General features: G+C 47.1%; 1 protein-coding gene across 4 annotated transcripts in view; it reads left to right on the top strand.

Moving 5' to 3' along the window:
* Positions 1 to 25,474, top strand: part of STARD13 (StAR related lipid transfer domain containing 13) — a 264,419-nt gene that overhangs the window by 214,853 nt on the left and 24,092 nt on the right. For 2 of the 4 annotated variants that reach the window (XM_049853067.1, XM_049853065.1), the window contains exons 5-7: positions 15,521 to 16,896; positions 18,262 to 18,435; positions 20,376 to 20,592. In XM_049853067.1, coding sequence (XP_049709024.1) covers positions 15,521 to 16,896; positions 18,262 to 18,435; positions 20,376 to 20,592 — 1,767 coding nt within the window. The remainder of the gene's footprint in view (positions 1 to 15,520; positions 16,897 to 18,261; positions 18,436 to 20,375; positions 20,593 to 25,474) is intronic. The other 2 variants (XM_049853068.1, XM_049853066.1) reach the window with 1 other exon arrangement.

Here is a 25,474-nt window from a genome sequence, read left to right as displayed (position 1 = left end):
GACGGCACTGGGTTTGGTTTTGGTTTATTTTGGCAGCAGATTACTCCTCCTGGCCTTTCAAAGGTGTTCAGAAATGTATCAGAACCTGAGTGAGCTTCTTGTCCTTGGCCTGAAACCCTAAAGGGTGTCAGATTTCCTTATTAATACTGTCGATGCTATCAGTTTCGTTTTGTTTTTTAAAAGAGGGATATATATTTTTTTTTTTTTTTAGTGTTTTATTGTTTCTGGTGAAAGTTTACACAGCAAGTTAGGCTCCCAGTTGAGGATTTCCACACATCCTTCAGTCACATTAGTTAGATTGTTCACAATATGTCAGCCTTCTCTTTAATTGCGTTCAGGTTGTTCTATTCCCAGTGCTCTAGTTTTCCAGCCCCTTTTTCTTCTCATCTTTGTTTTAGATGGTCTTTTAGTAGGTTGCCAATCTTACGGGTGATATTCTTTATTCTGTGCGCCACTCTGCTGTTTTACTGAAAGGTCATCTCAGGGGATAGTTTTGGTTCAAGGTTTAAAGAGTGTCAGTATCAGGGAGTCCTCTGGTCTCAGGTAGTCCAGTAAGTCTGGCCTTTTGTATAAGAACCTGAGTTGCGTTCTAGACTTTTCTCCCACTCTATCCAAGACCATGTACTGTGATCCCAGTGAGAAGGGTCAGTGATGGTAGCCAGGCACCTAAGCAGAAGAGGCTTTTTCTTTTTTCTTTTCTTTTTTTAAGAATCTGCATTGATATATATATAGTGCTTTAAGTGAAAGTTTACAGCTCAAGTTAGTTTCTCATACAAAAACTCATACACACATTGTTGTGTGACCCTAGTTGCTCTCCCTGTAATGTGACAGCACACTCCTGATTTCCACCCGAGATTTCCTGTGTCCATTTAGCCAGCTCCTGTCCCTCTCTGAGAAGAGGCAGTTTCTTTCATCTGTCCTAAAGCCCTCAATTGATGTATTTATTGTCTCCATGGCACGTTTCCTCTGGCTCTCTAGAAGCGACTGAGTCACCAATCTCATTGCTACACTTTGCTTGTCCTTCTCTGGTTTTGTTTACATGTCAAGGTTTTGGTGGGCTGACCACAGAAAGTGAGAAGTCCACCAGAAGGTCCTCAGGGTGATGGCTCACTGCCTGGTTCAGCAGACTGTCTTGTGCCTCAGATGCCACTCTGAAAACGCTGTGAGAAATGGAGTCGCACTTGCCCTCACAGGATCTAAGACCGAACCATTTGTTTTCTTTTAGAAGTCTACTATTTATTGTTGATTTAGCACTTGGCTGCTAACTGAAAGGTCAGCAGTTTGAACCCTCCAGCCATTCCACAGGAGAAAGATGTGGCAGTCTACTTCCATAAAGATGACAGCCTTGGAAACCTATGGAGCAGTTCTACTCTGTCCTATAGGGTTGCTATGAGTCGGAATCAGCTTGACAGCAGTGGGTTTTGTTTGGTTTTTATTAACAGCAGTTTTCACAACTGTCTTCTTGGCCAACCTTGGAATGTTATATTCCAAACTGTAATCTCAGCCTCCAAGAGAAAGGAAGCTGCTGGCTTGGCTCGAAGTGTCCAATCTCTGTCTTGTGTGATTTTGCCCATCGAGTCTCTCCATTATCAGGGTGTTCGTTCATGGAAACCTTATATAACAGAAACTCCTTATCACCAGGGAGGGGCACACAGTGGCCTTCAAAGCTACCGTTGATGTCCTATTATTTGTTAAGGTGTATGGTGGGTGTGTGGGTCCTCCTCTTATCGTTGCTTTTAAACTATCCAACTCCTAGTGACCCCTTGTGACAGAATAGAACTGCCCCATAGGGTTTTCTAGGCCGTAATCTTTATGGGAGCAGATTGCCACATCTTTCTCCCATGGAGCCACTGGGTAGATTTGAACCACCAACCTTTCAGTTAGCAGGGGAGCACTTAACCACATGCCACCAGGGCTCCTTCTTTAAACTATAAGTATGTATAAAATATGGTATAAAAACTAGAGATCTGACCATTTGGCAGATGAGAAAAGTGGTCCTTTAAGGGTTTGAGATGACCTCCCAATTCTCTGTGAGGGTCAGGTGGAGAAGACTGCTCTGGACCCTGGCCTCACATGTACTGAGAGATTTCCTAAGGCCCACCAAGCCTCCTTTCAGGAGAGCTGGACAGCACTACTGTCCTCCAGCCTGGGCTGCGAGCCCCTCACCCCTGCAGAATTCTGACTGCCACATTGGTGCCTCTGAACAGACAACCACATAACTTCAGTTACCTTGAGCAGAAGGTACACTTCTTGTGTTTTTTGTTTAATTTTGATGAAAATATACACAGCAGAACATATACCCATTCATCAGTTTCTACATGTACAGTTCAATGACATTGGTTACCTTCTTCACTTTGTGTCACCGTTCTTGCCATCTCTACCCATATTGCTTCACCACCATTGACTTAGACTCACTACCTCCTAAAAGAAGCCTTGGTGGTGCAATGGTTAAGTGCTCCACTGCTAACTGAAGGGTTGGGACTTCGGACCCACCCAGCGGTTCCGTGGTGGAAAGACCTGTCGGTCAGCTCCCATAAAGATTACAGCCTAGAAAACACTATTATATAGGATTGGTATGGTTTGGAATCAGCTCAGTGGCACACAACAATGACACCCCTTAAACTTCTCATCTGTGCTTCAGAGTTACTGTTGACAGTTTGGTCTCATATAGATAGGTCTTTAAAAGAGCACAACACTCGTGGTGAACATTATTTGCTAATTTAGCTAAACTGTTGCTAATTATGGCTCATGGTTTGAAGGTTTTCTCAGAGCGGTCAATTCAGAGGTTTCCTCCAGGTCCAGTAGATGCAGCAAGTCTGGATTCTGTAAGAATTTGAAACTCTGAGCCATATTCCCCCCTTTTGATCAGCTTTCATATATTGATGTCTTGACTGAAACGCTCAGTAATGGTAGCCAGGCACCGTCCAGTTCTGCTCTTATAGCAAAGGAAGCAGTAACCCACGGAGGCAGTTAGACCTGCAGTCTATTCCCTTCTCCGATTCCTGGGTCTTCTTCTCAGCTGTTCTTGAAGGAAGACACATTTCTAAAATTCTGTGTGACTGTGGATTAACTGCCTCTCGCAGCTGTGGATCCATGTAGGCTCATGTTTTCAGTGTAAAAATAGGGCCAAATTCAACTTTAAAAAAAAAAAAAAAAAACTTTCTTTTTGAATATCTGGTTGGCATCTGTTTCTGAGCAATATATAATTTCAGTCACGAACGTTCTCATTCTTAGCAAAAGCCAAACGTGGAAGAGCCCATCAAAATTAAAAACCTCAAGGTGTATGCAAAGCTGCTTACTCTCAGGGATGTGTTTCTTCTTTAAAAAACCAAATATCCAAAACCAGTTGCCGTCAAACTGATTCACGGCAAACCCACGCGTGTCAGAGTAGAAATGTGCTCCATAGGGTTTAATGGCTGATGTTTCAGTAGATGGCCAGGCCTTTCTTCCGAGGTGCCTCTGAGTGGATATGAACCTCCAAGCTGTCAGTTAACAGCCTAACATGTTAACCGGTTGCACTACCCAGGGACTCCTCTTCTTCGTTATTTCGTACCTATGAAATTCACTCCCCAGTGATGACATGGAAATCCCAGTTATAGTTAGTGTGCTATGACTTCTGTTCAAGTAAATAACAGAGACTGTTGTTGTGTGCCACTGCGTTGTGTTGCCACTGTGATTCTGACTCATAGTGACCCTGTAGGACAGAGAAGAGCTGCCCCCTAGAACTTCATAGGCTGTAGTCTTTAGGGAACAGATCATCAGTTCTTTTACAGAGCTGCTGGGTGGATTCCAACCACCAGCCTTTTGGCTAGCAGTTGAGTGCTTAACCTTTGTGCCACCAGGGCTCCTTGTCAGGGACAGAAGCCTACAGTGAGCTGTGTATTCGATGAGGAATGAGAAGGACCTGTACACTCACCGAGCTCTGTCCTCTACCTAAGAAGATTACCCCAGAGAGAAAGAGCGGCTTCAGAAGAAGGCACTGGTTGGAGTTATTGTTTTAATAAAGCCCTCTGCAATCATGGCCAAAAGTGGAGAACAACACAGAACAGTGACTGATTTCACCCTGCAGCCACCACCTCCTGGCCTGGACCTGACAGTCAGCTCGGAGGAGTTGCGGCTACAGCAAGGGCCCGTCTCTACCCAACTCCGCCCGCCTTCCCAGCTGCCTTTCACACCATACAGCTCCCACCAACTAAAACATCTCCTGGCCCTTCCAAGCAGCAGAGCCAAAGAGGAAAACTAAACTGTGTTCAATAATTCATCCGGCTGCAGAGTACCAGGGTCTTGAATTGAAGATAACTGAATGTTTATGTCCCAGAGCCGTAGGATTTTTGAGTTGGGAGGGGTCCCATAATGATGATCCTCTTCTCCAGCCTCTCACGCAGTACAGGAAGGAGCCGTGGTGGCACCACGCCTGCTAACCACAAGGGTGGTGGTTCACACCCACCCGGCAGCAAGTCAGGAGAAAGGCCTGCTACTCTGCTCCTGGAAGAGTCCAGCCTAGAAAACCCTAGGGGGCAGTTCTACTGTGTCACAGGGTCGCCCTGAGTCCGAGTCGACTCCACGGCACACAGCAATAACTCAGTACAAGGTTTACTTCTCGGAGCATCTCTCAGGGTTCATTCAGCGTCTGCTTGGAAGCGTCTAGACGTGACTAACTCGTGACAAGGCGACTTATTTTACTCTACTTGTTAGAAGGAGTCCCTGTGTGGTGTAAATAGTTAACACTTTCACCTGAGAGCCAAAAGGTTGGAGGTTCAAGTCCACCCAGAGGTGCCTCAGAGGGTAGGCCTGGTGATCTACTTCTGAAAAATCAGCCACTAAAAACCCTAAGAACCAATGTCATAAAACAATATGTGTACTGACTGTTTAATGAGAAGCGAGTTTGTTCTGTAAATCTTCATCTAAAGTGCAATTAAAAAAAAAACACAAAAACCCTAAGAAGAATCGTGATCGAAGGTGGAGGAAATGGGGAACAGAATTTCCTGTTTTCATGGAAGCCAGACTTCCTGGAGCCATTGAGGCTGGATGAACCCCTGAAACAATTTTAAGCCTTAAACCAAAAATATCCCCCGAAGTCTTTCAACCAAATAATGGTTTAGCTTATCTAGTGAAGAATGTCTGCCTGGAGCTTTGTGGTCTTTTAAAGAACTACCTATGTAGGATCAAACTGACAAGAGCAACTTGGAAGGTTAGATAGGAAGTTTAAGGGGCAGCGGGTTTATGTTAATGGTGGAGGATAATTCGGAAAAGGAGCGTGAGAATGGCTTCGCAGTTCAAAGGGTGCAATCCGTGTCACTGAATTGTACACATAGAAACTGTTGAATTGCACACATAGAAACTGTTGAATTGCTGTATGTTTTGCTGTGTATATTCTCAACAACAACAAAAATAAAATAAATTATTAAAAAAGAAAACCCTATGGAGCATAGTTCTACTCCGACATACATGGGGGTTGCCATGAGTTCGTATCAACTCGACGGCAACTGAGTTTTAATTACTAGAAAAGTCTTTCCTATAATAAGCTAAAATCTGATCCTGCGAAAACTTGACCTTCTGATTCTAGCTCTTTTCTCTGGAGAAGCACAGAATATGTATTTCTCCTTTCACACAGCAGCCCTTCAGCTGTCCTGGAAAGCAGAGCTTGGCTAGCTACCAAAAGGGCCAAATCCTGCCTGCACCTGTTTTTGTTAATAAAGTTTTATTGAAACACAGCTACGCCCATCTGCTTTGTAACAATGGCAGAGTTGAATAGTTGCGACAGAGACCACTTGGCTCATAAAACCTAAAATATTTGCTATCTGGCCTTTTATGGAAAAATTTGGCCCACATCTGCTCAGTCTAGACCCTCAACGAGGTGGATTGACACAGTGGCTGCAACAATGGGCTCAAGCATAGCAACGACTGTTAGGATGGCACAGGACCAGGCAGTGTTTTGTTCTGTTGTGCACAGGGGTCACTATGAGTCGGGACCGACTCAACAGCACCTAACAACAACAACGCTCAATCCAGAGCAAAGATTTTCAACTATCGACAGTGAAGGAGGAGCCCTGGTGGTACAGTGGTTAAGTGCTTGGCTGCTGACCGAAAGGTCGACGGTTCACATCTACCAGCCGCTCCTTGGAAACCCTATGGGGCAGTTCTCCTCTCCCCTGTAGGGCCACAATGAAGGCGCCCTGGTGGCACAATGTTTAAGCACTTGGTTACTAACCAGAAAATAGGCAGTTTGAACCCACGCAGTGGGTCCGAGGAAGAAAGACTTGGCGATCTGCTCCTGAAAAGATCACAGCCCGGGAAACGCTGTGGCAGCTCTGCTCTGTCGCACGGGTCCCTGCGGGTCGGAGTCAACTCGGTGGCATCCAGCAACAACAGCAATGGTGAAGGACCCAATTTTTATTTTATTTTTAATTTCTAGTCTGCCACAGACCAAGATACTTTTGTAAAATTAATAAAAGCAAATTACTAGATATATGAAATGAAAAAAAAGTTACACAATATACAAGTCAAAATGTTATATTAGATTGAGATTCCAGTACATATAATCAAAACAAAAATGAGGAAATAGGAAAGAATTAGAAAAAGTGTTCCGTTTGTTGTTGAGAGTGTGGGTGTAGGCAATTCGTAGGAAGAATCGCGATTACACTTCGGACGTCTTCATTTTCAACGTGTTTATCTGCACACTGCGAACAAACACTACGTAAAACTTCAGTATATAAAATTTTAAGGTGATATGGGTTTCTTGCTTGTTAGATGATTTTGGTTGGATTGACAACCACGCTACTCACAGGTAATGTGTATCTAAAATGTTTCTATGTTTTGTTTTGAATTTAAAGCCCTCTTCCTGGAGAAACCAGGCTTAACAGAGTACCTGTCCTAGATAAAAGAAGAGATTTTTAAAAGCAGTTTCAAAAAGCTTAGGGTGTAAAGTCCTTGGGTAGTGCAAATGGTTTGCACTCAGCTAGTAACCAAAAGCTTGGTTGTTCGAACCCACCCAGTGGCTCTGTGGGAGTCAAGACCTGGCTCTCTGCTCCCATAAAGACTACAGCCAATTTAGCCTCACATACGTGGTTGAATTATGTGTGCCAGCCCAGGGACAAGGACGAGAAGGCAGGAGGGGATAGGAAAGCTGGACGAATGGAAATGGGGAACCCAAGGTCGAGAAGGGGAGAGTGTTGACATGTCACAGGGCTGGCAACCAATGTAACAAAACAATGTGTATTAATTGTTTAATGAGAAATTAATTTGCTCTCTAAACTTTCACCTAAAGCACAATTTAAGAAAAAAGATTACAGCCAAAAAACCCCATGGGGCACTTCTATCCATCTCAGGGGTCTCTTAGGTCACAAATCAACCACAGAAGCAAAATCAACAACAAAAAGCTTAGGGTGTTCCTTTTGACCTTTTATTCAAAACGAAGTAATGCTGTATTTTCAAAATTCACCTTCAATCCTTCATCAGTCGCCAAGTGCTACAATTATACCAGTAGAAATTTAAATTATCTTTCTGTGAAAAACTTGGACCCTGGACATTATACGCCTCGAGGTAACCTTAAACAGCAAGTTGCCGTCAAGCCGACTCCGAGTCACGGTGACCTCATGTGCGATGTGTGTCAGAGTACAGCTGTGTTCCATGGGGTTTCCAGTGCTGGGAGGTGCCTCTGGATGGTCTTGAACCTCCAGCCTTTCAGTTAGCAGTCACATACGTGAATCATTTGCACCACCCAGGGACTGCGGGAGCGGCGTAAACTCCCCCTAAGCTGGCACGCGTTGTAACGTTGACTTACTGTGCACACCTAATATGCAACTCTTACCACGTGCAGCTCGCCGTGGGGGTTAGACCACACCCAAGCTGCTCCTGCCCTGCTCAGTGAGACAAGCTCACTGATCTCTACCTTGGATAGTGCAGGGTTGTCAAACTGTGACAGCTTTAAATGCCTGTTCTTAGTTTATCTTGTTCTCAGCTCATCTCACTGAGGGCTGCTAACAGGTGGGGACTGGCACCAGTCCACAGGCCACTCTGTGGGTAGCGTTGCTCTGGAGTTCCCGATTCCAAGCCAAACTGTTAGTTCTTTCGAGCATCCTTTACAGAGGATGTGGCTGCTAGATCCCTAGCCATCCTGATTGCTCCTCTCTAGAAAGACACCCCTTTCCATGGGCTCCTTAAACGTGGCCCTTAGAAAGAGCCCATTGTCCTGGGCATATATGGCCAACAAGACAGAGGCTCTGAACTTCTGAGTCCTGTGTTCCTTGCTACTGGTCACACCTCTTAGCTTCTCTTTGTTCGACAGCCGTGTTGTTGTTGTTACCTGCCGTGAAATTGGCTCCGGCTCACGGCAGCCCCACGCACAATGAGGTCACACCATCATGATCCATAGCGTTCTCGCTGGCTGATCTTTGAAGCAGATCCCCAGGCCTTTCCTCCTAGTCTGCCTTAATCTGAAAGCTCTGCTGAAACGCCGTAGCAACACACACAGCTCCGCTGACAGAAGAGTGGGTGATGGCTGCTCCTGAGGTGCCTTGGCTGGGGTTGAACTGGTGTCTTCCCGCGTGGAAGGGGAGAACTCTGCCACTGAGCCAACCGCTGCTCCATGTGACATGGGTAACTCACACTGAGCTAAATTGCCTACAGTTCTCAAGGCAGTACATATGAACCAAGTTTGTCCCATCCTATGTATCCTGTAGTTAATTACTGAAATTAAAGTCTTTTAATTTTACTTCATGGAATTCCATTTTATTAACAGACATCCTTCAGTTCTGTTAAGATCTTTCAGAATCTAAATATTGCTGTTCTCTGTTAACGACAATGAAAAACCAAACCCCTTGCCACTGAGTTGATTCTGACTCATAGCCGACCCTATGGGACAGGGTGGAACTGCCCTGTAGGGTTTCCAAGGCTCTCATCTTTATAGAAGCAGGTTGCCACAGCTTTCTCCCACAGAGCAGGTGGAGGTTTGAACCACCTTTCTCCCACAGAGCAGGTCGAGTGCTTGACCACTGCTCCACCAGAGCCCTCCCTGTTAACAATACTACGTGTTACCTAGCACTTTAAAGTTTGTGTGGCATTTCGTATGTGATCTCATTTGGTTCTGTTGACAGGTCATGCTAGATTTATATTATCATTTCCATTTTGCAGCTGAGAAAACTAAGTCTCAGAGAGGGTGCCTGTCTCAAGATCACTTAGCAAATGGTCTTGTGCCATCTTCACTTTTTAAAAACATGAGTTCTTCTGGCTCTGCTCAAGTTGTTCTTAGAAATGGACATAACCTGGAGGGACGCCTCCAGAGACCCTCTCGGTTCCCTTCAGTCTTTGGTCTGCACTCTCTCGTGGAGCTCCTCAATCCGTTCCCAACAAACCGTCTGCAGCGCCCAGCACAGTCCGCCATCCTGGCCACAGCACGCCGGTCTTGTCAGCTGCCTTGCTGAAATGCAGACACTCTGATGGGAGACCAGATGCTCCATGGTCTGCTAACCCACGGAGCTGGGAAGAAAGCTGGCTTGCCGTGTCTTTTTCTTTGTAATCACATCCGATCCCTGGATGTCTCCGTTTGCATTTCTAAATAATCACAAACTTTTCTTTTCTTTTTTTTGTGGTAAAATATATACAGCAAAAACCTTTGCCATTTTTCCGTGTTTAAACATACAATTCAGGGACGTTGATTATGTTTATCATATCATGCAACCATCACTGCTATCCATTTTCACATGTTGCAAACTGTTTTTAACCTTGAAAAAATTATCAAACAGATAAAATTTGATTAATTTCTTAAACAATCAGTGTTGGTGTGGTTGTGAGATGCTGTTGAGTCAGTTCCAAGTCATAGCAACCCCATGTGACAGAGTACAACTTCCCCATAAGGTTTTCCTGCCTGTAATCTTTACGGGAGGAGATCTCCAGGTCTTTCTCCCATGGAGCCGCAGGGTGGGTTTGAACCCACAACCTTTCAGGTAGCAGCCGAGCACTTAACCGATTTCGCCCCTAGGGCTCCTAAACAACCAGTGTACTTCCGCAAATGTTATTGGGGCATCTGCTGTGTGCCTGATGCTGGCGGGGCCCCAGTGCCCGAAAGAACTCATGTCTTCTTCAGACTGTGGATTACAGCCCATTTGTGGGTTGTCGAATGAATTTAATGAGTCACAATTTTTTTTTTTTAATGAAACAGACTAAGCTGGACTATAAAGTATCAGTGTGCAAATAAGGATAATTATTATGGTGTGGGTTTTTATTTTATTTTTTATTATTGTACTTTAGATGAAGGTTTACAGAACAAACTAGCTTTTCATTGAACAATTAGTACCCATATTGCTTTGCAATATTGGTTTACAACCCCACGACATGTCAACACTTTCCCCTCCTCCCTATTACCAGCTTTCCTGTCCCCTCCTGCCTTCTAGTCCCCTGGGCTGGCATGCCCCTTTTGTCTCGTTTTGTTTTATGGGTCCGTCTAATCTTCAGCCAAAGGGTGAACCTCGGGAGTGACTTCATTACTGAGCTGAAAAGGTGTCCGGGGGGGCCATACCCTCAGGGTTTCTCCAGTCTCTGTCAGGCCAGCAAGTCTGGTCTTTCTTGTGAGCTATAAGTTTGTTCTATATTTTTCTTCAACTCTGTCTGGGGCCCTCTGTCGTGATCCCTGTAAGAGCAGTTGGTGGTGGTAGCCGGGCGTCATCTAGTTGTGCTGGACTCAGCCTGGTGGAGGCCATGGTAGATGTGGTCCATTAGCCCCTTAGACCAGTCCTTCCCCTGTGTCCTTGGTTTTATTCATTCTCCCTTGCTCCAGACAGGGTAAGACCAGTGGAGTGTCTTAGATGGCTACTCACAAGCTTTTAAGACCCCAGACAGCATGAATTTTTTGGCTGTAGTTTAATTTGTACGTGTGCCATGAGTTATGCTGGAAAACGTATGTCTTGCTGTGCATCACTAGAAGCTGCACAGGTGAAAGAAACAGACTCAAAGCCACCTCCATATCCTCTGGTGCACATGACAGAATTTCATGTAGAGGGGTCTGAAGAAGAATGGGTATTTGTGTGTGTGTGTTGTTTGCTTTGGTTTTTGTTTGTTTGTCTTGGTTCTAACCACCTGTGTTAGGCTGGGTTCTCTAGAGGAGCAAAACCATTGAAGCATATATATAAATTTATAGAGAGAGGTTTACTTCAAGGAAATGGCTCATGCAGTTGTGGAGGCCGGCAAATCCCAAATCCGTAGGTCAGGTGGCAGGCTGAAGACTTACCATGTCCCAAGAACCAGAAGTCAGACAACAACGGGATAAACACAGGATCGAGAGAGTGCGAGCTTTGCAGAACATCCGTTTATATCATGAATGTAAGCCACACCCCCAAGGAAACGCCCCTTCCAGCTGATTGGCTGCTCACATCAGATCACGGAACGGGAGGTCACGCAGCGTCTGTCAGACCCCTGAGAGTTAGTTACAACCTAGCCAAGCTGACGCGTGACGTTAACATCTAAACACTGAAATTTCCCTGAACTCTTTGCCTTCTTCTCCAGGAGTTTACTGCCGTTTCCTATCCTTTGGTCTGGTCATAAATACCTTCCTGCTGGCCAGAGTTAGTTTAATAAGCTTTTAAAGTTTAGTAGACAAGGGCTGGCTTTTCATCCCTCATCCAGACTGTCCAGCCTGGCCTCTCTCCTTAGCCAAAATAAAAGAGTCGTTATCCAACGAGTGTGCCTGTAAAACCACATTGTAACCAAGTTTGGGTTCGCTTGAGACAGCTTGCTGGAGTCAACACTAAAAATTATGGTTTCTATTTTTAAATATCACATTTTCTTTAAAAGCTTCCTCTACTATCCTTTTGCCTTCTCAAAAACCATTTGCTAAAAGGGCTTTTTTTTTTTTTTCCAGAATGCTTACTTAATACCACATTCTTCTCACTAACTTCCTGCAATGTGATATGAAAATCCAGTAAGCTCAACTGTTCTGCCAATCACCGGGCCTTGTATATAGATGGCCCTCAGATGTCGGCTTTTATTTTATCGATCAAAGGGAGAAAGGAAATATAAAATATTACAAAGAAAGTTTATTCCTGCAGTTTTCATTCCAGAGTCTTTCCCTATTTCTACTGGCACGATTACAACTTTTTAAACTCTTTTACTAAAGCTTTGTGCAACTTTTAAACATTAAAAAAAAAAAATTAGAAGTTAAAAAAAAACAAGAAAAAGCAAGTTCCATCGTGATCTCAACACTATGGAATTCTCAGTTAGTATCTTGATTTTGTACATTCTTCCACCTCATACTGGAATGTTTGAATTTGTCATTTAGCATAACCTATACAGAATCTAAGGAGCCCTGGTGCTGCAGTGGTTCAAGAGCTCAGCTGCTAACCGAAAGGTCAGCAGTTTGAACCCACCAGCCGCTGCATGGACAAAGATGTGGCAGTCTGCTTTCATAAAGATTAACAGCGTAGGAAACCCCATGGGGCAGTTCTACTCTGCCACATGGGGTCGCTATGAGCCAGAATCGACTTGACAGCACCCATCAACAGCAACAATCCAAATGCTATAGAAACTCAGAGGAGAAAGTGGCTTGTTGCTTTGGGGTAGTCAGAAAAGGCTTCAGAGAGAATGCAGCCTGTGAGCTGAGTGCCCAAGAATGGTCAGGGGAAGGACATTCTCAACAGTGGGGGCCGTTTATACCCTTATAGAGGCCTGCTGCTGCAGTGGTTAAAGCGCTTGGCTACTAATCAAAAGGTCAGTGGTTCAAACCCACCAGCCACACCGCAGGAGAAAGACATGGCAGTCAGCTCCCGTAAAGATTTACAGCCTTGGAAACCCTGTGGGGCAGCTCTGCTCTGTCCTATAGGTCGCTATGAGTTGGAATTGACTGGGCGGCAGTGGGCTTGATTTGGTTTAGGCTTTCAATCCCGCAGAAGAGCTGGGACACTGAGGTTGTGGATGAGGGAGGAGAGCGCACGAAATCAGAGGAACACCAGAGGCAAGGAAGGTGCACTGTGGCCAAATTGGAAGGGCTTTGGCCGCCACAGGGGAGACAGGTAGGAAGACCACAGGGAGCTGAGGTTTCTCAGTGGGACATTACATACCGAGCTGTGGCTTACTCTGTGGAAGCTGCTTAGACGGGGCAGGTGCTGGAGACAAGGACTCTGGACGAGCGCTCCTGTGATAGGGCTGGAGATGGCTGGTGAGGGCCTGGAATAAGGGGATGAGAGTGATGGTTGGAAGGAGGAAACAAAATCATCTCAGAGTCGGGCCTTGGTGATGCGCAGTGAGCGGAAAGAGGTCAAGGGATGGTTCAGTTCCCTTCAAAAGGAAATGATCGCTTCTGTGCCCTAGGGCAGCCTCTGTACTGGGCACCAGGGGGTGCAAGGATTAACAGGGCCATCGATGCCCGTGGGGAGCCCAGTGTCTCTCCTCTCAAGCCCCTGTCCAAACCCATTGCTGTGGAGCCAGTTGCAACTCATAGCAACCCTATAAACCCAACCAAACCACACCCGTTGCCGTCGAGTGGATTCCGACTCACAGCAACCCTATAGGACAGAGGAGAACTGTCCCGTGGGGCTTCCAAGGCTGTTATCTTTATGGAAGCAGACTGCCAGGTCTTTCTCCAGCGGAGCATCTTGTGGGTTCAAACCACCGACCTTTTTGTTAGCAGTGAGCACTTAATCACTGTGCCACCAGGGCTTCTTCTCCTCCTTCAGGGGCTGCAAAATTCGAGCAGAAACCCAACAGGTAAAGAATATCAATGCACGAGGCTGCAGAGGGTAAGACGTGCAAACCATGGGGACGTGGCAACCTGGACGATACCAAAGTTCAGATTTTGTCAACAAGAAAGCCGGTCAAGCGAGGCAGCAGTGGACTCTCTTGTGGCCTCAGAAAAGGCCCCAGGTCATGCTCCTAAAGGGGGCATGTGATAGGAGATAGATGTGGAGGATTAACTGGGGGATATATGGACTCTGAGGCTCAGAAACATGGTCCTGGGGCTGCGTGAAGGGGTGTCAGGAAAGAAGCACATGCGTCTTAGGGCAGGGTTGAGTTTTTTATAAAAGGAGCATGGCAGGTGGTTTACAGTCAAGACTGTCCAGTGAGAGGTAACCACACACTCTCTGTAATCATCTAAGGAAAGCTTGCGAGAGAGGTTGTTGCTGGGTGCCGTCCAGTCAAGTCCGACTCACAGCGACCCGTGTGACACACTAGAACTGCCCCATAGGGTCTTCTAGGCTGTCATCTTTACGGGAGCAGATGGCCAGGTCTTTCTCCTGTGAGCCACTGGATGGGTTCAAACTACCAACCTTTGGGTTAGCAGCTGAGCGCTTAACCACTGTGCCACCAGGGCTCCTTTCTTAGAGAAGTAGGATTCAAAACCCCTATGAAAACGGAAAGGAAGAAAGCTTGGCAAATGGAGACAAGATCCCTCCAGCCATCGGGGGAAAGAAGGCGTTCAGGACAGTGGAAGACTGAGGACCACAAACCAAATCCATCGCCGTCAAGTCAGTTCCGACTCATGGCAACCCCATGCGCGACAGAGTAGAACTGCCCCATAGGGTTTTCTCTGCTGTAATCTTTGAGAGAGCATATCACCAGATCTTTCTGTCACCGCTGGGTGTGTTTGAACCAAAAACTTTTCAGTTAGTCCAGCCCAAATAGTTTGCACCACCAGGGAAGGACCAAGTAAATGTGCCCAGAAAACCCGAGGACATGTGTGAATTGGAGCAAAGAACAAAAAGGAAGTGGGAGCTTCTGCCTGTATTTCCCTAGACTTAGTTTTTGCCAAGGTACATGTAGGTGGCACAACAGTTAAGCACTCAGCTGCTAACAGAAAGATTGGCAGCTGGAACCCACCCAGAGCTTCTCAAGAGAAAGACCTGGCAATCTGCCTAGGAAACCCTATAAGGCTGTTCCACTCTGTCACATGGGGTCGCTATGAGTCAGAACTGACTCAATGACAACAGGTTATAACACCCTGAAGGAGCCCTGGTGGCTCAGTGGTTAAGTGCTTGGCTGCTAACTGAAAGGTCAGAAGTTCAAACCCACCCAAGGAGTTCTGGTGGTGAAGAGGTTAAGCACTCAACTGCTAACTGAAAGGTTGGTAGTTTGAACCCACCAGCTGCTCCACAGGAGAGAGATGTGGCAACCTGCTTCCATCAAGATTACAGCCTTGGAAACCATATGGGGCAGTTCTACTCTGTCCTACAGGGTGGCTATGAGTCGGAACCCACTCGATGGTACCTGACAACAACAACGTAGGCATTGGACTTGTTTCTGTGAAACAATATCTACTTCAGACCCCTAAGTTACTACCTGTAAGACTGGGAAGGGAGAGCAGACCAGCTTCCCTACAGAAAGTGTCCCCGGGCAGCCGACAACACTCTTCCTGCAGAGCCCTGGTTAAGCTCTCAGCTACTAACAGAAAGGTTGGTGGTTTGAACCCACCCAGCAGCTCTGTGGGAGAAAGGCCTGGTGACCTGCTTCCATAAGGGCAGTTCCATGAGTGGGAATCGGCTCGAGGGCCCACGACGACAAGACACGTAACAAGCACTTCCTTGCTGTTTTTCAGGGTGACGACTCCGACGAGGAAGAGCTTTGTCTCAGCAACAAATGGACTTTCCAGAGAACCAGCCGGAGGTGGTCTCGCGTGGACGACCTGCACACGTTGTTTCCAGGAGGAGACAGAAATGGGTCGTTGGGAGACCTTAGGATGAAAGCCACGCCCAGCAGCGAGAGTGTGCTCACCGAGCTGAGCGAGCCCGAGGTCTCCTCGGTGCACAGCGGGAGCAGCGCAGGCAGTGAGGGCCAGGGCCAGCCGGGGAAGCCCAGCACCAGCCGCGAGGCCTGGGACTGCCCGGCCCAGCCCTGGGCGGAAGGCCTGATCATGCTGGACGCCACGCCTGCCCACAGCCTCCTCTCGCCGTCCCACAGAGACACTGCCAACCACTCTTTCCACCCAAAGAATGAGAAGCCAGGGAGGACCAGAGCAAAGTCGTTTCTGAAGCGCATGGAGACCCTGCGTGCCAAAGGGGGCCCCGGGAGGCACAAGGGGTCAGGGCGGACGGGGGCCTTGGTGATCAGTGGGCCCGTGCTGCAGCAGGAGTCCGAAGCCTTGAAGACCCTACTGTGTGTGCAGATGCCGAACGGAGACCTCCAGCTCCCATCCCCAGGGGCCTCCAAGAAGTCCAGCAAGTCCAGCAGTGAGTCAGAGATCAGCAGCAGCCAGGTGAGCACCCCCTGCCTACAGGAACGGAAGTGCCACAAGGCCAACAAGCGAGGGGGCATGTACCTGGAAGACCTGGACGTGCTGGCAGGGACAGCACTGCGGGAGCCCGGGGACCACACACATGCCTTCCATTCCCAGGAGGACTTGGTGGTGCATATTCCCAAGGACCACAAACCAGGCACTTTCCCCAAGGCCCTTTCCATCGAAAGCCTTTCGCCTACTACAGACAGCAGCAACGGGGTTAACTGGAGGACCGAGGGTCTCTCTCTGGGCAAACAGAAGGGCCCCAATGCCAGGGAGCCCCAGCTCATGGCCTCCTGTCCCAGAGAGAGCCGGGTGAGCATCTACGACAACGTCCCCAGCTCCCACTTATACGCCAGCACGGGAGACCTTCTGGACCTGGAGAAGGATAACCTTTTCCCCCATCTAGACGACATTCTGCAGCAGGTCAATGGGCTGCAAGAGGTGGTGGAGGACTGGTCCAGGGGCATCCTGCCTGAACTGCAAACCCGTGAAGGGCTGGCTGGAGAGCCTGGGGCGGCCCCTGTCCCAGCTCCGAGCCAGATCGCCTTAGATTTTGAAGGGAATTCCATCTCCGAAGGCCAGACCACCCCCAGCGATGTGGACAGAGATGGAACCTCTCTGGTTGAATCCGACGCCCCTGGGGTCAGAGAAAGGAGGGATTCCGGGGTAGGGGCCTCGCTAACCAGGCCAAACAGGTTGGTGGCAGTTGTGGAAGGACTCTTAACCACAATTTTGTTTGTAATCTTAGTTTATTTTTTTCCCCAAATTTTTATTATTTTTATGTTATTGTTTGTTTATTAATTATTTATTTAACAAACATTTACTTTATTCCCAGAGGCCCTGGGTGGTGCAGTTAAGTGTGCAGCTACTAACTGAAAGGTTGCTGGTTTGGACCCACCCAGAAGTGCCTCGGAAGAAAGGCCTGGCAATCAGCTTCTGAAAGGTCACAGCCATTGAAAACCCCACAGAGTACAGTTCTACCCTGAAGCACATGGGGTCGCCATAAGTAGGAATTGACTCAAGGGCAACTGGTTTGGTTTTCTTGGTTTTATATCTTTTGCAAAAATCTAATGGTGATTGGATCCAAATTTATTCACATTTTCCCTTTGTTTCAATCTTATTTTTATTAAAAAAAAAAAAAATTTTTTTTTTTTTTTTTTTTGAGCTTCTTATGTACCAACCACAATGCTGGGCCCTGAGAGAAATCACAGGTACCTGAGACCCAGGGCACTTACTGTGACCTTACAAAAGTGTTAATTAACACGTCCCTACCAAAAACCTTAAACTTCTTTTATCCTATGAGAAATTTCCGAGGTCTAAGGTGCATACTTCCTAAATTCCGTTTGGCTTTAAAATACCGATTGTGTAGCCCGTAAAAACTGGTTTGCAAAGACCATTTCAGCAGCCCAGAAAAGCGGCCCTGCAAGGGCCTGACCTCGAGAGGCAGCTACGGTGGGTCTGCTGCTGGTTTCCGGTTGACGGGTTGATGTGGCACTCTCCCTTGGGGCCCTGGGATGTGCCATCAGTACAGGCACGGGCTTTATCTGTGACGCCACTTCAGGGCCATTGCAGCAACATACAGATGGAGCTTTCTAGAGCCGCCAAAATTTGAGAACTCACTCCCTGTCTCCGCTCACTCTTTGTTTCTCTCTCCCTCTCTTTCTCTCTTCCCTCCCTCTTTCTCCTCTCCCTTCTCTCTCTCTCTCTCCTTGTCTGTCTTTCTTCTCTCTGTTTCCTCTCTCTCCTCTCTTTCTCTTCCTCTCTATCTCCCTCTTGCTCTCTGTCAATCTAAACTGCTTCAACAATTTGGGAACAAGGACACAAACAAGCAAACAAACTTCATTACATAGCTTACTTAAGCCTCCCAGTGAAACAGATAAAATGACCTTCTCCAGGTTGATCAGGCTTGATCCGTTTATTCTCTAGATATTTGTGTCTTCTGTCCCATTTGTTCTGTGGTCTTCTTGGCTCTGAACGCATTCCAATGAGTTAGCGATGTCTCGTACTTTGCAATAACCTGACCTCTGTGACTGGCTTCTCTGGCGGTCTTTCTGGTAAAGGCGTCTCCGGTGGAGCAGTTTCCAGCTCTCGCACCAGCCCCAGCTGTCCACAGCGTCCCGTCTCATCAGCAGCCAGACGGCCGGCCAGCTCAACCTGCTGCAGCGGTTCTCCCTGCTGCGCCTGACGGCCACCATGGAGAAGTACTCCATGTCAAACAAGCACGGCTGGACGTGGTGCGTATCACGCTCACTCGGGGCCAATCAGTCCTTTGAGGGTCTGGTGTGATCTTGCCAAAGCCTCTGCGTTTCTGTTCTGAATTCTGAAGAGCCTGCTCTTTACCTTCACTGACAATCCCCTGAGGTCCCTGGGTGGCAAAAATGGTTTCCTCCCCATACAAACCCACCCAGCAGCATGGAAAAAAGTTCTGGCGATCTGCTTCCTTAAAGATTATTGTTGTTGTTAGGTGCCATCAAGTCAATTCCAATTCATAGCGACTCCATGTGACAGAGTAGAGCTGCCCCGTAGGGTTTTCTAGGCTGTGATCTTTACAGGAGCAAATCACTAGGTCTTTCTCCCTGGGAGCACTGCAAGCCTTTCGGTTAGCAGCCAAGTGCTTAACCACTGCGCCACCAGGGCTACAGCCAAGAAAACCCTATAGAGCTCAGTTTGACTCTGTAACATGTGGGGTCGTCATGAGTTGGCATCAACTTGAGGGCAGCAAGTTTGATTTGATTTGGTTCGACAGTGCCCTGAAATCCACGCTCAGAGCTGTGCCTGGCCGTCTGCAGCAGCCCCCAGGCCTCCGGCCGCCAAGCCTGGCGTGACAGAGCCTCCAGGAAGCCTGTTTATCTGCAGCTCTTGGTTGGTCGCCAGGCATGGCAATCAGGCCCTGAGGAAGAAAAAGGACTAGGAGAGGATGATTAATGTGAGCAGAGGAATTAAAAACAAACTTGCCATAAAATAAGTATGGCAGTTGGCGACGGAATATCTGTCACTTGTGCCTGCGGCTTGGTGCGGCGCTCAGCACCTGGAGCATTGATTCATTCATGGAGCATTTAATTATTCAGATAGTTCTGCTTTTATTTCACTGGCAAATAAAACCAAGACCCTCAGAGAACCTTTGTAATAAAGAGTCGATACAAGGAATCGATAAAAATGTCAGAACTTGACTCTGGGCCTGTTTTAGATGATTGGATGTATTTGAAAAAAATACAAAAAGTATCAGAAATTGTTCTACGATATGTATTATTTTATAAAGGAATTGATAATGCTTTGTAAAATATTTTAGAAGGTTCTAAATTATTTGGTCAAATGAATATATACTTGCTTATTAATATGTCATTTTAAGAAACAGTAGCTAGTTCTACAAAGTCAGGACACAGCCAAGAAATGTGTTCCGTCTTCTCTGCTCTCCTCTTTCCCTCACCCCAGCCAAATTTATCCTTCCTCTTTTGGTTTTGTCATGCATTTTCTTGAGGACTTTAAATGTCTGGAACTCCTGGGTGGTACAAACGGTTAACACCTTTGGCTGCTAACCAATAGGTTGGAGGTTTGAGTTCACCCAGAGGTGCCTCAGAAGAAAATTCGGGCAATCTGCTTGTGAACAATGAGCATTAAAAACCCTATAGGGTACAGTTCCGCTCTGAAACACATGGGGTTGCTACGAGTTGGAATCGACTCAATAGCAACTTTTTTTTTTTTCCCTTTAAGTGTTTATCATCTGAAAAATGTATCAGTCACAATTAAATTGGAAAGTTGTCCACTTAACTTGAGAACAGAGCTGTAAATACATTCTGCTAACGTGAATCATAAGGAGTCTTGGTGGCGCAACAGTTAAGCAACTGGCTGCTGACCAAAAGGTCAGTGGTTCAGACCCACCCAGTGGCTCCCCAGGAGGAGGACTTGGTGATCTGCTCCCATAACAAGGACAGTGTAAGAAAACCTATGAGGCAGTTCTACTCTGTCCCCTGGGGTCACTATGAGCCGGAACCGACTTGACGGCACCTAACAACAACAACGCAAATCATGCTATTTAATAGTTGGAGCTAACAGCACACAGGGCACACGTAGCCCCGGACCGTAATACGATTAGTCAAGAGAGAAAGGCTGAGTCCTCTGGGGCCTGCCGGGCGTTCCAACCAAAGCTTGGCTTCCCTCTTGCTTGCTTTCACAGCCTCTCCCCATCGTGTGTCCCAGGAGGCTTGCATGACCCGGTTTCTGTGAATTCTAGGTCCATGCCAAAGTTCATGAAGAGGATGAAAGTTCCCGATTACAAAGACAAGACTGTCTTTGGCGTTCCTCTCATAGTTCACGTCCAGAGAACGGGGCAGCCCCTGCCTCAGAGCATTCAGCAAGCACTGAGGTATCTGCGCAGCAACTGCCTCGATCAGGTACGGCCACAAATCCCCAAATGGGCTTGGATTTATGGGATGCCAGACTGAGTTAGTCCTGCTCACTGGCAGAGAAAGGAGGCCTAGTGGCTCAGCGGTTAAGCACTCCGCTGCTAACTGAAAGGCCAGCGGTTCAAATCCACTCAGACGCTCCAAGGGAGAAAGACCTGGCACTCTTCCCCTGTAAAGATTACAGCCTAGGTATTGGAGAGAATAGACACAAAGAATTTATTCCAGGTGGCTTGCAGCCACAGATGGGAAAAGTAAAATAATACAGCTTTAAGAAACTTGCATATAGTTTTGCATGGTCAGAACACAGGCTAGACAGACAGTGGATTAGAAAACTAAGCTGGTGGTAAGGATCACCAAAAGCCCTGGTGGAAACGGTTAAGAGCTCAGCTACTAATCCAGAGGTCAGCGGTTCGAACCCACCCAGCAGCTCTGCAGGAAAAAGACCTGGTGATCTGCTCCTCTAAAGATTTACAGCCTAGAAAACCCCATGGGGCCATTCTACTCTGTCACATGGGGCTGCCGTGAGCTGAAATCAACGTGACGGCACCCAACAACAACCTGGACAGTGTGATCACACAGGTAGCAGCGATGGAGCTAACACTTGCTTTGAGATCTGTCTGGCTGCAGAGCCGAAGTTCTCACCACTGTTTTCTGCTGCCCCATTAGATTTGCTTCTCCCCAGGAAACTTCGGGGTGATGCCATTTCCAACATTGAGGGGTCCTACACAACTTATGTTGGTCATTACGTAATGGAGTGTCCCTTCTGTGACAGGTCCCAGCACTTGGAAACCTTGTGTTTCCTTTGAGCAACTTCTCTGTTTTTATTTAGGGACCAATATTCAACGAGTATTTTCCTCTCTGTATTGGCTTTTTTTTTTTTTTTTTTATTGGCTAGTAGGACGCTTAGGGCCGAATTTCGGTATGCCGGTAGAAGACGTACATAATATTTTCGCGTGAATTTTCTACGTTAACCTCATTGCTAGATTCACCTACTGTTCCCACCCCCACTTTCCCTTTGCTTTAATTTTCTTATTGATTACCTTTAATTATAACTTGTTGTTGTTATTGTGTACTGTTGAGTTGATTCCTACTCATAGCGACCCTATGCGACAGGGTACAACTGCTTAATAGGGGTTCCAAGGCTCTAGTCCCTGTGGAAGGAGCCCTGGTGGTGCACTGGTTAATCATTCGGCTGCTAACCAAAAGGTCAGAGGTTCGAACCCACCAGTCACTCCACAGGAGAAAGACATGACAGTCTGCTTCCATAAAAATTACAGCCTAAAAAAAAAAATTACAGCCTAGAAAACCCTATTAAAAAACAAAAAACCTCTTCGCCGTCAAGTCGATTCCATTCCAACTCATAGCAACTCTATAGGACAGAGTAGAACTGTCCCATAGTGTTTCCAAGGAGCGGCTGGTAGATCTGAACTGCCGACCTTTTGGTTAGCAGCCATAGCTCTTAACCAAAGAGGGCTCCAGGGCTCCTTCGGTGGGCACTGACACCTCTTCAGTCCCTTCTCACTGGCTTGTCCTGCTTCCTCACCGAACCCGTCACCATTTACCAAACCCAGGAGGATGCCACGGTGTACCTCTCTGGTGTTCTGCAGTTGAAAAGCCATGTGCAGCAAAGCTTTATAGGAAGCAAGGCTCGTTTCAGGAGCATAAATACTGATTCTAAATGTAGCAACAGTGAATAAGGCTTCCTCTCTCTGTGTCCGTCAAAAGGAAGATCCTGAGATGTGTCGACGATCATGGATGATGGTTGCAGAGTGTGATGACTGCAATCGATATCACTCAGTTATAAACCCGAAAAACGCCGAATTGGCAAATGCGTTATATATATTCTTACAACAATAAAAACAAGAAGAAAGTAAGAATCTGGCAGCCTTTGTAGAATGTCAACGGGACTTTCACAACAGCCGGTTGCTACTTTATAAGGCAGCAGAAGTAGCAGTTAAGGAGCCCTGGTGGCTCAGAGGTTAAGCGCTTGGCTGCTAACTGAAAGGTCGTCGGTTGGAGCCCACCCAGCAGCTCCGGGGGAGAAAGACCTGGTGATCTGCTTCCGTAAAGACGGCAGCCCAGAAACCCTATGGGGCAGTTCGACTCTGCCACGTGAGGTCTCTATGAGTCACAATCAACTCGATGGCACCCAGCAACAGTTTCAGTTTGACAGATGGCTTAGTTCCCATGCTAAGAAATGTGGTCATTGATTCCACAAATATGTCTGCGCATTCATGTTAAGCGTAAGCAGCCATCGCGGGCGTTGACCGCAGCCGCAGGGGCTCGGAGCAGCGCTGCGCTCTCAGCGCACACACTCTGGGCGGAGTGGCTGTGGGTGATGAAGCTCACCACAGTCTCCCTGCAGCCCTGCAGCTGGCCACACACGAAACGAGGACACAGCTCCTTCAGCTAGGAACTGTTTGTGCTCAGGCTTGGCAATGCGTGAGAGGAGCCTGGCCTCCTGGCTGAGAAGCTTTATTTCTGCCCTAAATCACCCGTGCACAGGAGAGGTGACACCGGCTCCTGATGGATACTAAGGCTCGAGGCCCCTGCAGAGCTCCAGGTGAGAACTGCCACCTTCTGCGTTCGAGAACCTTTCTCTTTCTGCATGAAACCAGCCTTTCTCGTCAGGTAAAGCACACGTCTGAGGAAGAGGAAATGGCAGTTATGATAAACATCATTAAGTACCAAAGGGGATTAGCAGCCACAGGGTGCCACGTGGGAGATTTCATATCATTTAGACAAGATTGGAATTCCAATGGCACACGCCTGCTCAAATCTGCTAATGGAGCCATGAGTTTTAAAAGCCTAATTACGCTGGGAAGATAGTGCTTAGCACAAGTGGCCTTCGCCCCATGCCTGGTCACCACATCCCTGTCGTCTAGCACAGATAAAACGAGGGCTGCTCCGGGGTTCCCTACCGAAATTATTCTTAGCATTCTCCTGTTTCTGTAGCTTGGTTGTTAGGTGGAGGACAAAGGAAAGAGAAGAGAAAGACAAGACCAAGGAAAGGTTCATCGCCATCTGTTTATCTTTAAAAAGAGCCAGAGAAACCAGCGCCTCATTGGTCACTGCACCCACTGTTCACAGTAGCCGAAGAGTAGAAACAACTCAAGTGTCCACCAACAGATGAGTGGATGAACAACACGCGGTATATCCATACAATGAAGTATTATTCAGCCATAAAGAGAAATGAAGTCCTGAAGCATGCTAGTATGGATGGCTACCACAGGCCACTGGAGTCACTAAATACAGCCAACACTCAGGGGAGGGGAATTAAACCCCACCTCTTGAAGGGAGAAGTATCAAAGAACTTGTGGACACATTTTGGAGCTACTGTATTACCCAGCAATTCCACTCCTGGGTACGTGCCCAAAAGACCTGAAGGCAGGGATATGAACAGGCACACATACACCAGTGTTCATTGCAGCACTATTTACAATTGCCAAAAGGTGGAAGCACCCCAAGTGTCCGTCAACAGACGAATGGATGAACAAAATGTGGTCCATACACACAATGGAACGTCACTCAGCCATAAAGAGAAATGAAGTCCTGATGCATGCCCGACATGGATGAACCTGGAAAACATCATGCTAAGTGAAATGAGTCAGTCCCAAAAGGGCAAATACTGTATGATCTCACTTCTATAAAATAAGCAAATATATGGAAACCAAAGATTTTTAGTGGTCACCAGGGGTGTGGGGGGGGGGTTGCTGCCGGGGGCCCTGAGCTCATGTTAACGGCGGTAGAACAATTGGGAAAGGATGGCAGCGATGGTTGTACCACGTGAAGAGTGTAGTCAGTGTTGCTGAAATCGACACGTAGAAATTGTTCTTAAAAAGAGAGAGATCTTACAAGAGAAATGCTTATAAAATGCCCTGTGCCAACCGGGAAATGCAACCTAGACGTAACAGAATCAGCCCCACTATGTACTAAATCTTGCATTGCTAACCACCATTCTCCCCATTGTACAGAGGGTCATTGGAGCCGAGCTTTAAAGGTAGGTTAGAGCAGAAGGAAAATGGTTAAGCATTCAGCTGCTAACCAAAAGGTTGGTGGTTCACATTCACCCGGTGGTTCCACAGAAGGACCTGGCAATTTGCTCCCATAAAGATTTTAAAAAAGCAAATCAAACCCATTGCCGTTGAGTTGATTCGGACTCACAGGGACCCTGTAGGACAGAGTAGAACCACCCCATAGGGTTTCCAAGGAGCACTTGATGGATTTGAACTGCCGACCTTTTGGTTAACAGCCGAGCTCTTAACCACTACACCACCAGGTAAAGATTACAACCTAGAAAACCCTGTGGGGAAGTTCTACTCTGTCACATGGGGTCAATATGAGCTGAAAATTGACTCCACGGCACCTAACGACGACAGTGCGATCTGAAAACGTGGGCCCCCTTGTCCATAAATTATTACGAATTTCAAAGTGATGACAGCGTTAAACCCAGTGCCCACCCCGACTGCCCACCCTCGGCTGGGAGAACTGAGACGCAGGGAGGCCGTTCCACAATCCTTGGAACCGCCTTCCATCTGTGTAGAGAGGACGACGCCCTCAGAAGCAGCAGATTTTTTAAAATGTTTCTTCCGTTCTTCATTTTTTTTTTTTTTAACCTGGAAAAAAGCCTCTAGTCAAAATGCAAACTTCTATCTCTGTTTTCAAAACTTTTTGAATAGTTCTTGGTGGTTACACATGACACCACACGGTGGGTTTGTTGTCATTAGCTGCCATCAAGTTGCCCCCAACTGAAGTCGACCTCATGCACAGCGGGATTGGACCTTTGTGATCACTGGCTGATTTTCAGAAGGAGATCACCTGGCCTTTCTTCCTAGTCTGTGTTAGTCTGGAAGCTCCACTGAAACCTGTT

The sequence above is a fragment of the Elephas maximus genome, chromosome 14, assembly GCF_024166365.1.
Source record: "Elephas maximus indicus isolate mEleMax1 chromosome 14, mEleMax1 primary haplotype, whole genome shotgun sequence".
Classification (NCBI taxonomy): domain Eukaryota; kingdom Metazoa; phylum Chordata; class Mammalia; order Proboscidea; family Elephantidae; genus Elephas; species Elephas maximus.
Note: the sequence above shows the minus strand (reverse complement) of the source record. Positions and strands in the feature narration are given on the sequence as shown.